The sequence below is a fragment of the Pan troglodytes genome, chromosome 12 (assembly GCF_028858775.2).
Source record: "Pan troglodytes isolate AG18354 chromosome 12, NHGRI_mPanTro3-v2.0_pri, whole genome shotgun sequence".
In the NCBI taxonomy this organism is placed as follows: Eukaryota; Metazoa; Chordata; class Mammalia; order Primates; family Hominidae; genus Pan; species Pan troglodytes.
In genome coordinates, this window is record NC_072410.2 from 43,576,698 (window position 1) to 43,589,488 (window position 12,791).

General features: G+C 44.2%; 1 protein-coding gene across 1 annotated transcript; it reads left to right on the plus strand.

Moving 5' to 3' along the window:
• The first annotated feature begins 7,892 nt into the window (after positions 1-7,892).
• REG3A (regenerating family member 3 alpha) lies at positions 7,893-11,236 on the plus strand. Its single transcript, XM_016948858.4, has 6 exons — positions 7,893-7,941; positions 8,216-8,912; positions 9,473-9,591; positions 9,779-9,916; positions 10,544-10,670; positions 10,949-11,236. Exons 2-6 carry the CDS (start codon positions 8,837-8,839, stop codon positions 11,014-11,016), a joined length of 528 nt encoding a protein of 175 aa, XP_016804347.1. The 5' UTR covers positions 7,893-7,941; positions 8,216-8,836; the 3' UTR covers positions 11,017-11,236.
• Positions 11,237-12,791: the final 1,555 nt, after the last annotated feature.

Here is a 12,791-nt window from a genome sequence, read left to right on the forward strand (position 1 = left end):
TATGGGAATGCATCTTGATGGGGCAGCTGGGTTGTTATGAAATACTCAGGAACCCAGCCCAGCTCTAGGACTCACCCCTGAGCACAAAGGCAATGTTAGGCATGCTGGTAAAGGACGACTAGAATCCAGCAGCCCGAACCCCTTTCTCCGTGGTCAAGAAAGGCGGTAAAAGGGGTGTAGGACCACTACATCGGTGAGTGTAACTAGTCTGATAAGCAGAGGTCCATGGGTGGTTACGTGCCCTGGAAAGGAATAAGCATTAGGACCACAGAGGACGCTCTAGGACTAATGTTCTTCAGAAAATGACTAGGGGTGCTGGCATCCCTATGTTCTTTTTTCAGGTAGCAAACATTCCCCTCAAGGCAAAAACACCCCTAAGATGTATTCTGGAGAATCGGGACCAATTTGACCCTCAGATGCTGAGAAAGAAATGACTTATATTCTTCTGCAGTATTGCCTGGCCACAATATCCTCTTCATGGGGGAGAAACGTGGCCTCCTGAGGGAAGTATAAATTATGACACCATCTTACAGCTAGACCTCTTTTGTAGAAAAGAAGGCAAATGGAGTGAAGTGCCATATGTACAAACTTTCTTTTCATTAAGAGACAACTCGCTATTATGTAAAAAGTGTGATTTATCCCCTACAAGAAGCCCTCGGAGTGTGCCTTCCTACCCCAGCATCCCCCCTACTCCTTCCCCAACTAATAAGGACCCCCTTTCAACCCAAATAGTCCAAAAGGAGATAGACAAAAGGGTAAACAATGAATCAAAGAGTGCCAATATTCTCCGATTATGCCCACTCCAAACAGTGGGAGGAGGAGAATTCGGCCCAGCCAGAGTGCATGTACCATTTTCTCTCTCAGACTTAAAGCAAATTGAAATAGACCTAGGTAAATTCTCAGCTAACCTTGATGGCTATATTGATATTTTACAAGGGTCAGGACAATCCTTTGATCTGACATGGAGTGATATAATGTTACTGTTAAATCAGACACTAACCCCAAATGAGGGAAGTGCTGCCACAACTGCAGCCCGAGAGTTTGGCGATCTCTGGTATCTCAGTCAGGTCAATTATAGGATGAAAACAGAGGAAAGAGAACGATTCCCCACAGGCCAGCAGGCAGTTCCCAGTGTAGACCCTCATAGGGACACAGAATCAGAACATGGAGAATGGTGCAGCAGACATTTGCTAACTTGCGTGCTAGAAGGAGTAAGGAAAACTAGGAAGAAGCCTATGAATTATTCAATGATGTCCACTATAACAAAGGGAAAGGAAGAAAATCCTACTGCCTTTCTGGAAAGACTAAGGGAGGCATTGAGGAGGAAAACCTGTCTGTCACCTGACTCTATTGAAGGCCAACTAATCTTAAAGGAAAAGTTTATCACTCAGTCAGCTGCAGACATTAGAAAAAAACCTCAAAAGTCAGCCTTAGGCCTGGAGCAAAACTTAGAAACCCTATTGAACTTGGCAACCTCGGTTTTTTATAATAGAGATCAGGAGGAGCAGGCGGAACGGGACAAACGGGATAAAAAAAAGGCCACCGCTTTAGTTATGGCCCTCAGGCAAGTGGATTTTGGAGGCTCTGGAAAAGGGAAAAGCTGAGCAAATCAGGTGCCTAATAGGGCTTGCTTCCAGTGCAGTCTACAGGACCCTTTAAAAAAGATTATCCAAGTACAAATAAGCCACCCCCTCGTCCATGCCCGTTATATCAAGGGAATCACTGGAAGTCCCACGGCCCGAGGGGATGAAGGTCCTCTGAGTCAGAAGCCACTAATCAGATGATCCAAGAGCAGGACTGAGGGTTCCCAGGGCAAGCACCAGCCCATGCCATCACCCTCATAGAGCCCTGGGTATGCTTGACCTTTGAGAGCCAGGAGGTTAACTGTCTCCTGGACACTGGCACGGCCTTCTCAGTCTTACTGTCCTGTCCTGGACAACTGTCCTCCAGATCTGTCACTATCCGAGGGGTCCTAGGACAGCCAGTCACTAGATACTTCTCCCAGGCACTAAGTTGTGACTGGGGAACTTTACTCTTTTCACATGCTTTTCTAATTATGCCTGAAAGCCCCACTCCCTTGTTAGGGAGAGAAATTCTGGCAAAAGCGGGGGCCATTATACACCTGAACATAGGAGAAGGAATACCTGTTTGTTGTCCCCTGCTTGAGGAAGGAATTAATCCTGAAGTCTGGGCAACAGAAGGACAGTATGGATGAGCAAAGAATGCCATCCTGTTCAAGTTAAACTAAAGGATTCTGCCTCCTTTCCCTACCAAAGGCAGTACCCCTTAGACCCAAGGCCCAGCAAGGACTCCAAAAGATTGTTAAGGACCGAAAAGCCCAAGGCCTAGTAAAACCATGCAATAGCCCTTGCAATATTCCAATTTTAGGAGTACAGAAACCCAGTGGACAGTGGAGGTTAGTGCAAGATCTCAGGATTATCAATTAGGCTGTTGTTTCTCTATATCCAGCTGTACCTAACCCTTATACCCTGCTTTCCCAAATACCAGAGGAAGCAGAGTGGTTTACAGTCCTGGACCTTAAGGATGCCTTTTTCTGCATCCCTGTACATCCTGACTCTCAATTTTTATTTGCCTTTGAAGATCCTTCAAACCCAATGTCTCAACTCACCTGGACTGTTTTATCCCAGGGGTTCAGGGATAGCCCCCATCTATTTGGCCAGGCATTAGCCCAAGACTTGAGCCAATTCTCATACCTGGACACTCTTGTCCTTTGGTACATGGATGATTTACTTTTAGCCACCCGTTCAGAAGCCTTGTGCCATCAAGCCACCCAAGCACTCTTAAATTTCCTTGCTACCTGTGGCTACAAGGTTTCCAAACCAAAGGCTCAGCTCTGCTCACAGCAGGTTAAATACTTAGGGCTAAAATTATCCAAAGGTACCAGGGCCCTCAGTGGGGAACGTATGCAGCCTATACTGGCTTCTCCTCATCCCAAAACCCTAAGCAACTAAGAGGGTTCCTTGGCATGACAGGTTTCTGCCAAATATGGATTCCCAGGTATGGCGAAATAGCCAGATCATTATATACACTAATTAAGGAAACTCAGAAAGCCAATACCCATTTAGTAAGGTGGACACCTGAAGCACAAGCAGCTTTCCAGGCTCTAAAGAAGGCCCTAACCCAAGTTCCAGTGTTAAGCTTGCCAAAGGGGCAAGATTTTTCTTTAAATGTCACAGAAAAAAACAGAAATAGCTCTAGGAGTCCTTACACAGCTCCGAGGGATGAGCTTGCCACCTGTGGCATACCTGAGTAAGGAAATTGATGCAGTGGCAAAGGGTTGGCCTCATTGTTTATGGGTAGTGGCAGCAGTAGCAGTCTTAGTATCGGAAGCAGTTAAAATAATACAGGGAAGAGATCTTACTGTGTGGACATCTCATGATGTGAACGGCATACTCACTGCTAAAGGAGACTTGTGGCTGTCAGACAACCGTTTACTTAAATATCAGGCTCTATTACTTGAAGGGCCCGTGCTGCAACTGCTCACTTTTGCAACTCTTAACCCAGCCACATTTCTTCCAGACAATGAAGAAAAGATAGAACATAACTGTCAACAAGTAATTACTCAAACCTACCCCGCTCGAGGGGACCTTTTAGAGGTTCCCTTGACTGATTCTGACCTTAACATGTATACCGATGGAAGTTGCTTTGTAGAAAAAGGACCTTGAAAAGTGGGGTATGCAGTGGTCAGGGATAATGGAATACTTGAAAATAATCCCCTCACTCCAGGAACTAGTGCTCAGCTGGCAGAACTAACAGCCCTCACTCGAGCACTAGAATTAGGAGAAGGAAAAATGGTAAATATATATATAGACTCTAAGTATGCTTACCTAGTCCTCCATGCCCATGCAGCAATATGGAGAGAAAGGGAATTCCTAACTTCTGAGGGAAAACCTATCAACCATCAGGAAGCCATTAGGAGATTATTATTGGCTGTACAGAAACCCAAAGAGGTGGCAGTCTTACACTGCTAGGGTCATCAGAAAAGAAAGGAAAGGGAAATAGAAGGGAACCACCAAGCAGATATTGAAGCCAAAAGAGCTGCAAGACAGGACCCTCCATTAGAAATGCTTATAGAGGGACCCCTAGTGTGGGGTAACCCCCCCAGGAAACCAAGCCCCAGTACTCAGCAGGATAAATAGAATGGGGAACCTCATGAGGACATACTTTCCTCCCCTGAGGATGGCTAGCCACCAAAGAAAGAAAAATGCTTTTGCCTGCATCTAACCAATGGAAATTACTTAAAACCCTTCACCAAAACTTTCACTTAGGCATTGATAGCACCCATCAGATGGCCAAATTATTATTTACTGGACCAGGCCTTTTCAAAACTATCAAGCAGATAGTCAGGGCCTGTGAAGTGTGCCAAAGAAATAATCCCCTGCACTGCAGGCCATACCTTTCAATCCCTGTATCTTTAACCTCCTTGTTAAGTTTGTCTCTTCCAGAATCGAAGCTGTAAAACTACAAATGGTTCTTCAAATGGAGCCCCAGATGCAGTCCATGACTAAGATCTACTGCGGACCCCTGGACTGGCCTGCTAGCCTCATGCTCCAATGTTAATGACATTGAAGGCAACTCTCCCAAGGAAATCTCAACTGCACAACCCCTACTACACCCCAGTTCAGCAGGAAGCAGTTAGAGCAATCATTGGTCACCTCCCCAACAGCACTTGGGTTTTCCTGTTGAGAGGGGGGACTGAGAGCAGGACTAGCTGGATTTCCTAGGCTGACTAAGAATCCCTAAGCCTAGCTGGGAAGGTGACTGCACCCACCTTTAAACACGGGGCTTGCAACTTAGTTCACACCCGACCAATCAAGTAGTAAAGAGAGCTCACTAAAATGCTAATTAGGCAAAAACAGGAGGTAAAGAAATAGCCAATCATCTATCACCTGAGAGCACAGCGTGAGGGACAATGATCAGGATATAAACCCAGGCATTTGAGCCAGCAATGGCTACCCTCTTTGGGTCCCCTCCCTTTGTATGGGAGCTCTGTTTACACTCCATTAAATCTTGCAACTGCAAAAAATATATATATATATATATATATATGAAAAATAATTATAAAATTGGTAATGGAGAAGCATGGAAATAAGTGGGACTGAGGAATAACATAAATGGACTACTATTTATTTATCATTTTATTAATATTATTTTTTTAAATAATATTAATTATTAATATTATTTATAATTTTATTATATTTATCATTTTATTAATGATATTATTTATTATATCATTTATTATTTATCATTTTATTTATTTATCATTTTATTAATCATTAATATTAATGTATTATTTATCATTTTATTAATATTAATTTGATTGTATTACTTCTTTTTGCTTCATTTCTCTAAAACATAAAGCTAAAAAAGATGACAAGATATTATCGCTGTAGATTCTAGATTGTCAGCCTATACTTGTTTGTTAAATGTTTTCTGTATGATAAAGATAATTTATTACAAAAAGAAAAGCAACATGACTATGGAATTATTTCTTATTTTTATTTTTATTTGCTACCACAAGAAATGTGAACTCTGATACATTGTGAACAGTTCAGATCTGCAAAGTTATCACCCACAAGCTGTTTGAGTATGATTTATGGTAATTAATTGAAAACATTGTCTTAATTTTTTCCCAAATGAATATTTTGTATTATAACTAGCTTATTCTAAAAGAAAAATCAATAAAAAGCAATAGCCTTTTTAAAATACCCAAATAGATAATGTTAGAAGAGCAAACATGATATGAACAGGGAACTCTTCCAAGATCAATGTGAAAATTTGAAACCAAATAAATATTAACACAGTTTTCTGATAAAAATTATTGCCTCCAATAACTGCACAGCTCGTATGATAGTTACTGTTCATGGCTTACGTATAATTGACCAAATTTCAGTAGCTATGTTATCAGCTTTCCAGTTTTTTGATGTTAATAACTTCCCTCATTGGCCTTAGGGACTTTGAAGTTTTGTCCCTTTTTCCTGTTTTATAGTTGCTCAGCACCTAATCTTATCCCTTTCCCAATTCTTCTGACAGTGTTAGGATAAGATGAAAGGACCAAAGCGGCATTCTGGACATCTGGTTAATATATCTCAAAGGGGTGCACTTTAGTGATAAATCTCCAGTGAGATACAGTTCAAGGCTATTTTTGACATGGGCCCTGCTGAGCCATCTTCCAGGAAACCTCTACATTTTACCATCCTTGAAACAAATATATTAGACTCCTGCAAAGAGATCAGTTTTCACTTTTATAATTCTAAGAATGACTACTAAGTCTTATCTGCAAATATCTGATTCAGAAGATAATAGGGATAAAAGTACAAATTGGACATCTTTTGGCAAAGGAAGCTCCTTAAAACTCAGCGTTGGTTACATCAAGAATAAGAATTCCTGTGTCATCCCTAAGAAGTAGATTTTTATATAACTCAAAACCAGCTCAAGAAATATAATATTTAAACAAACTTCTCAGTGCTTGGTTAATAAGCATTGTTATGAAGAAACAATGAAAAATAAAACAAAAACAACTCAACTTTAGTGAGTTTAGTGAGTGTCATTGCAAAGAAAATTTCACATTGCACTTAGGGATTTTATAACTTTAAGGCTTATTACAAAGGTCACATTATTTCAATTAAGAACAAAAGTGAGTTTTAATAATAAACTGTCAGCATTTCAAATCTTCTCTCCTAGCTATCTTGAAATATACAACATATTGTTGTTAGCTCTAGTCACCCTATGTGCTATCAAAAGCTAGAACATATTCCTTCTATCTAGCTGTATGTTTGTACGATGAACTAAACTCTTTTCGTCTCCCCTCACCCGTCTCAGCCTCTGGTAACTATTCTACCCTCTGGTTACCTTCTACCCCGTACCTCCATGTGTTTACATATTGTTGTATAAATTTTGTGGAAAAAAATCCTTTTTAACAAAATAATCTGCTGGCTATATTTCTTCTCATATTATTTGAGGAATTGCATTGAATTTTGGGTACTGAATTTTGAGGACGTGAATTAAGGATGAGCTACATCTCATGACCTCGTCACAGACCCCTACTATAAACATCTGCATACAAGTTGGCATATTACAACAATAGCATGAGAGTCAGGGTCTGTAGAAATTCACAGCCTAACTTTTTCCTGGACTGGTCAAACTGAACCTGAACCAGTGTATGGGCAATGTAGTATGCTTGTCAGAGGCACCAAACTGCTAACTCAAAAATAAACGTGACTAAAAGAACTTCTCTCAGTATACCCACAGGAAGCTGACCATTTGCCCAGTAAGAATGCAATGAAAAGGGCTTTTAATGTACAGCCAAATGGCAGTCCAGCAAGGAAGCTCATGAGCAACCTACAAGTAGTGAGCATTTTGATGTAATAGAGACTTACATGCAATTCAGAATTATGTTTACGACATCATAAAACAAAAATTTAGAGATAGGCTCTCACTCTGTTGCCTAAGCTGGAGTGCAGTGGGATGATCATAACTTACTGCAGCCTTGAACTCCTGGGTTCAACTGAAGGTCCTCCTACCTCAGCCTGCTGAGTAGCTAGGACCACAAGCACACACCACCACAACTGGCTTAAATTAAAATATAAATTGTAGAGATAGGGTCTTAATGTGTTGCCCAGGCTGCTCTTGAACTCCTTGCTTCAGGTGATCCTCCCACCTCAGCCTCTCAAAGTGCTGGGATTATAGACCTGAGCCACAGCACCTGGCCAACTGACCTATGATTTTACACAATGGCTGCTCTTCCCTTCTTTAACTATTATTCATTCTTCTTTGATCCTCATTATTTGACTGTAGTCTTTCTTATGTCTTGTGTTCCTTCATTACCTCTTATTCTATCACATTGTCATTGTCATTCTCCACTGGGGAAGCTCTTTCTTGCTGAAGACTGGAAAGACAAGTCCATTCACCTGATTTTCTGTAAGATTTTGGCTCATGTATTGACTTGTCAGACAATTCTGAAGTTTCATCAAAATTAGCTATCATGCTTGCATAATGGCCCTGAACCCTCACTCCTACTCTTAGCTTCAGTACCATCTGTGTCCTCAACTGTCCATGATACTTATAATTCCCGTAAATCTTCACTTAACACCTAACATTTATTTAATCTTACTAGGCAAGATAATAAGAAATACATAGGTTTGCCTCCAGAAGTGGGTTCTTAAGAAACCCACCAGAGGAACTCCTCTTTCAGATGTCCACATTAGAAGATTTCATATCACATTTGGTGCCACAGGCCTTTGACAAGGAGGATGCAGAGGAAAAAGCAAACTTCACCTCTTCCTAGGGAAAGTGTTGGCCTGCCAACAGGAAAGAGGCAACATCTGGGAAAATCCCCAGTCTTTGCCAGGAAGAGACCATGCCAACCCCACCCCATGACCCCTGTCCTGCCTACTCATTGTCACTCTTCACTCCAATGTCCCTCCCCCAGATCCTCTTATAAAATCCCACTCTTTCCTGACCAGACAAACCATACCATATCCCACCAGAGAGGTAAGTGGGAGCTGAGAGAAGATGAGACCCAGGGAGGAGCTACTGCACATGATACAGGAGAATACATGGGAGGGTCCCTTCCTCAGGGAGCACAGGAACTCTGAGACTCAGCAAGGGTGTCCTGGGAGGGCTCGGGGATGGGAGAGTACACAGATTCACAACTCATTCAGAACTGTAGAAGATGATGGATGTGACCAAGATCACTTTAGTCCTAGGGGACTAGAGAAGGAAAATGACATGAGGCAGTAGGGTATCTGTGTGTTCTCCCACTGACCACGCTTTCTTTAGTGACTCCTGATTGCCTCCTCAAGTCGCAGACACTATGCTGCCTCCCATGGCCCTGCCCAGTGTATCTTGGATGCTGCTTTCCTGCCTCATGCTGCTGTCTCATGTTCAGGGTGAGATTGCTTTGCCTCTAGCACTGGGTTCCCTATGAATCCTCAGAGCTAACAAGAGGAGGAAGGCTCCTGTGTGTCATGTGAGGTAATGACGTGGTGTCTAATGAACCTGCCTGCAGTTCTTGCATCATCTCTCCTTCCTTCAGGTTAACTTGCAGTGGGAGGCTCCATGATGGTCCACTAACAGTGGAATGAGATGGCTTCCATTTAGTCAGTGGACTCTAATATACACTGGTGGGAAAGTGGACTCTAATATACACTGGAGGGTCAGTAATGAGATGTGGGGAGGGACAATGATCGGAGGACCCAATGTAGAGACAGCCCAGAGTGGGGAGAGTATTGAATGGTTGAATAAGGGGAAAGGGTAATAAGAGACTAGATGGTGCTCCATTTACTACGGCTATTTTGAGATAAAGAATTTCTGAAAACATAAGGGAAGATGAAGCGGTGTCAGGAATGTGGTCTTCCTCCCCAAGGACATTCCTAGGTATTCCCCAAGGTCATCTCCCACCCCAAGCCCCACTCTTCATTTTACCCTCCCCCCTCTTCTTCCACCTCAGGTGAAGAACCCCAGAGGGAACTGCCCTCTGCACGGATCCGCTGTCCCAAAGGCTCCAAGGCCTATGGCTCCCACTGCTATGCCTTGTTTTTGTCACCAAAATCCTGGACAGATGCAGATGTGAGTGGTTAGATGTGGTGTTGGAGGTGACCGGTCTCAGGGGGAAGAGGGTCTCCATTCAGGAGAGTTCCTTGGGAATGAGGATGAACATGTTTATCTTTCACACAGTCCTCCTCCCACCTACCTTTGCCCTGCCCTCCCTCAGCAGGTCTCAGGCTCCCTCTCATTCTCTTTGTTGCCCTCAAAGCTGGCCTGCCAGAAGCGGCCCTCGGGAAACCTGGTGTCTGTGCTCAGTGGGGCTGAGGGATCCTTCGTGTCCTCCCTGGTGAAGAGCATTGGTAACAGCTACTCATACGTCTGGATTGGGCTCCATGACCCCACACAGGTGCGAGTATATCCTCCCCTCTCTGTTACCTCTCAAGGTGCTATTGTTGCCCAGGCCCACTCCCTGTCCCCTGTGCCTGCCCAGGAAATACTTCAGGGAGCACTGGAGCTCAGATTCTGGGGAATATTTGGGGGGAAAGGGAAGGCCATGAAGCATCTGAAGATCTGAGTTCTGTGGAGGTCTCTATCTTTCAGATAAAATCAATCTGCCTTCCTCAGGCGTATTACATAATTCTCATATGAGGCTGGGTTAATAATTCTCTGAGCTTCATGGAGTCTTTGCCTACTATTCTGAAGGAACCCTTAATGAAGATAGGATCAATTTTTGTCCCCATACAGAACTGACATTACTTTTGAGGTTCACAAGCTAATCACAAATGCTACATCAATTATTGTTCTGCAAATAATATATTACCTTGAGTTGTTCCAAAGGTCTTGTGTTTATTGGCTGGAATTTTCCAATAGCAATGAGGAGTCAAGGAAGAGTTTTCTACTCACCGGCAGCATCTGGAATAGCAGACCAACTTTCCTCATGCTGGGGAGCAAATCAGGTGTTGCAGCTAAGGGGCCATGCAAGAAGAGCTGCAATGGCCATTCCCTTCACCTGGCTACCTCCTCTACTCTACAGGGCACCGAGCCCAATGGAGAAGGTTGGGAGTGGAGTAGCAGTGATGTGATGAATTACTTTGCATGGGAGAGAAATCCCTCCACCGTCTCAAGCCCCGGCCACTGTGCGAGCCTGTCGAGAAGCACATGTAAGAAACAGAGGAGCTGCCTCTTCCCAGTGTTTTCCATCTCATCCCCCATTCCTGGGTCTGACCTTCAGGAAATCTTCCTGAGCTAGAAACTACAGTGTTAGTGTGTCTTCTCTTATCTCCTCTCTTCTCCACTTTCTTTGAATCTCTCTCCTGGATTGGGACACTGGTGAAGGTGAGGGAGAGGCTTTAACTTCTAGGCTAAAACCTGGGATGCCCCTTCATTGGATTCACAAGCTTCCTCAGCCCCATTCCATTTATGTCTTCTGTCTCTCCAGCATTTCTGAGGTGGAAAGATTATAACTGTAATGTGAGGTTACCCTATGTCTGCAAGTTCACTGACTAGTGCAGGAGGGAAGTCAGCAGCCTGTGTTTGGTGTGCAACTCATCATGGGCATGAGACCAGTGTGAGGACTCACCCTGGAAGAGAATATTCGCTTAATTCCCCCAACCTGACCACCTCATTCTTATCTTTCTTCTGTTTCTTCCTCCCCGCTGTCGTTTCAGTCTCTTCATTTTGTCATACGGCCTAAGGCTTTAAAGAGCAATAAAATTTTTAGTCTGCACTTGTTTGTCTTGTATATGCCAGTGTCATAGCCATACTCTGAGAAGGACAAAGTGTTTGAGTGGAGGAAACTTTATGGGTCTTGCTTCTTCCCTATTCACCCAGGCCTCTAGGGAAAATGATGAAGTGTGCATCCCTACCAGTGTGTTATGATGAGGGTGTGGGTCCTGCTCATGTAGGATTTGTGTTGTGGAGAGATGAGGACATTTCTCTCCCGCGTACTTACTGCCCTCCCATTCCCGTAGCCCAAACCTGACAGTGTGACATGAACAGATTTAGGAGGCTCTGATGGTGCTTAGAATAGTACTTCTCAGAGAATGGCATCAGCAGGGTGGTAGATAGGACTTTCCAGCTCTTGAACCTTCACAGAAACATTCATTTCAACTACTACCCATTAAAATGGAAATACCTTCACAAGAGTTAACAATTCCGAGTGAGTGATTAAAGCATCTGAATGTTGCAAAAAATAAGAAAGGATGCATCGAAGAGGGTAGAAAGAACACTTTTACATTATTTATATCACCCTTCCATCAGTCTCAGGAAGCACAGCATGGAGAGACATTCCCTAAACTTGGGGAAAGAGAGTGAAATAAGCACTTGAGTTTTCCATGGACCCTACCACTAGGTTTGCCTCAGTAAGACCCAGTGGCCTCTGACTCCAGGCAGACACCCCTGGACTTAGACTCCAGGCTGCCTTGATGCCAGGCCAGGCTCTGTGGCCCCAGGCTCTGTGACCCCAGGCTCCAGGTCAGCCCCCATGACTGCAGCCTCCAGTCTTGCCCCAGAAGATGCAAGCTCTAGACACACACAGCATCATGCTTTTCCCCATAGCTCCAGACCACAGGCCAGCACCCACTGACAAAGACTCTAAGCCCACCTCAAGGACAAGATAGCACTTGCAGCCACAGACTCCAGGGTGACTCCTGAAATCCTAGACATCAGGCCTGCCCATGTGGACCTGCCCTTCAGACCCACCACAGCTCCAAGATAGCTCCTACAGCTACAACTTCAGGCCAGCACTTGCAGACCCCAGCTCCAGACTGACACTCACAGTCGCAGGATACGGTCCTGTCAAATCCCAAACCCTCCCTAAGCCTGTAGGTCCATCTGAGCACAAAGCCCTGATGCTAGGCCAGCCTCTGTCACTAGGCCAGCCCCCACAGACACAAGTTCTGGATCTTCCCAGTTCCAGGCGAGCCTCTGTGGACTCGGTACTAGTCTGGCCTCATACTCCAGCAGACCCAGGATCAAGCTTCATTACAGTAGACCTTAGCACCAGGCCAGCCCCCACTGACTCAGGCTCCAGCCTTAGCCCCATGGATCCAGTCTCCAGACTTACCCCAGAGGCAAGTTGACATTCATGGTCCCAGGCTACAGGCCACCCCCACTAACCCTGGCTCCATACCAGCCCCTGTAGTTTCAGGTACCAGCCCAGTATGCACAGACTCAAACTCCAGACCTGTCCTAGAGACTCAGATACTACATCTGTCCTAGTGCCTGGCTAACCCCTGAAGACATGGGTTCAAGGCCTACTTTAGAGCAAGATTGGTCTCCAG

Excerpts from the sequence above, each read along its gene's own strand:
- REG3A (XM_016948858.4), top strand. The coding sequence starts at position 8,837 with ATGCTGCCTCCCATGGCCCTGCCCAGTGTATCTTGGATGCTGCTTTCC. Across the intron at positions 9,592-9,778 it reads AATCCTGGACAGATGCAGAT|CTGGCCTGCCAGAAGCGGCC; the intron begins GTGAGTGGTTAG and ends TTGCCCTCAAAG. Across the intron at positions 10,671-10,948 it reads GAGCCTGTCGAGAAGCACAT|CATTTCTGAGGTGGAAAGAT; the intron begins GTAAGAAACAGA and ends CTGTCTCTCCAG.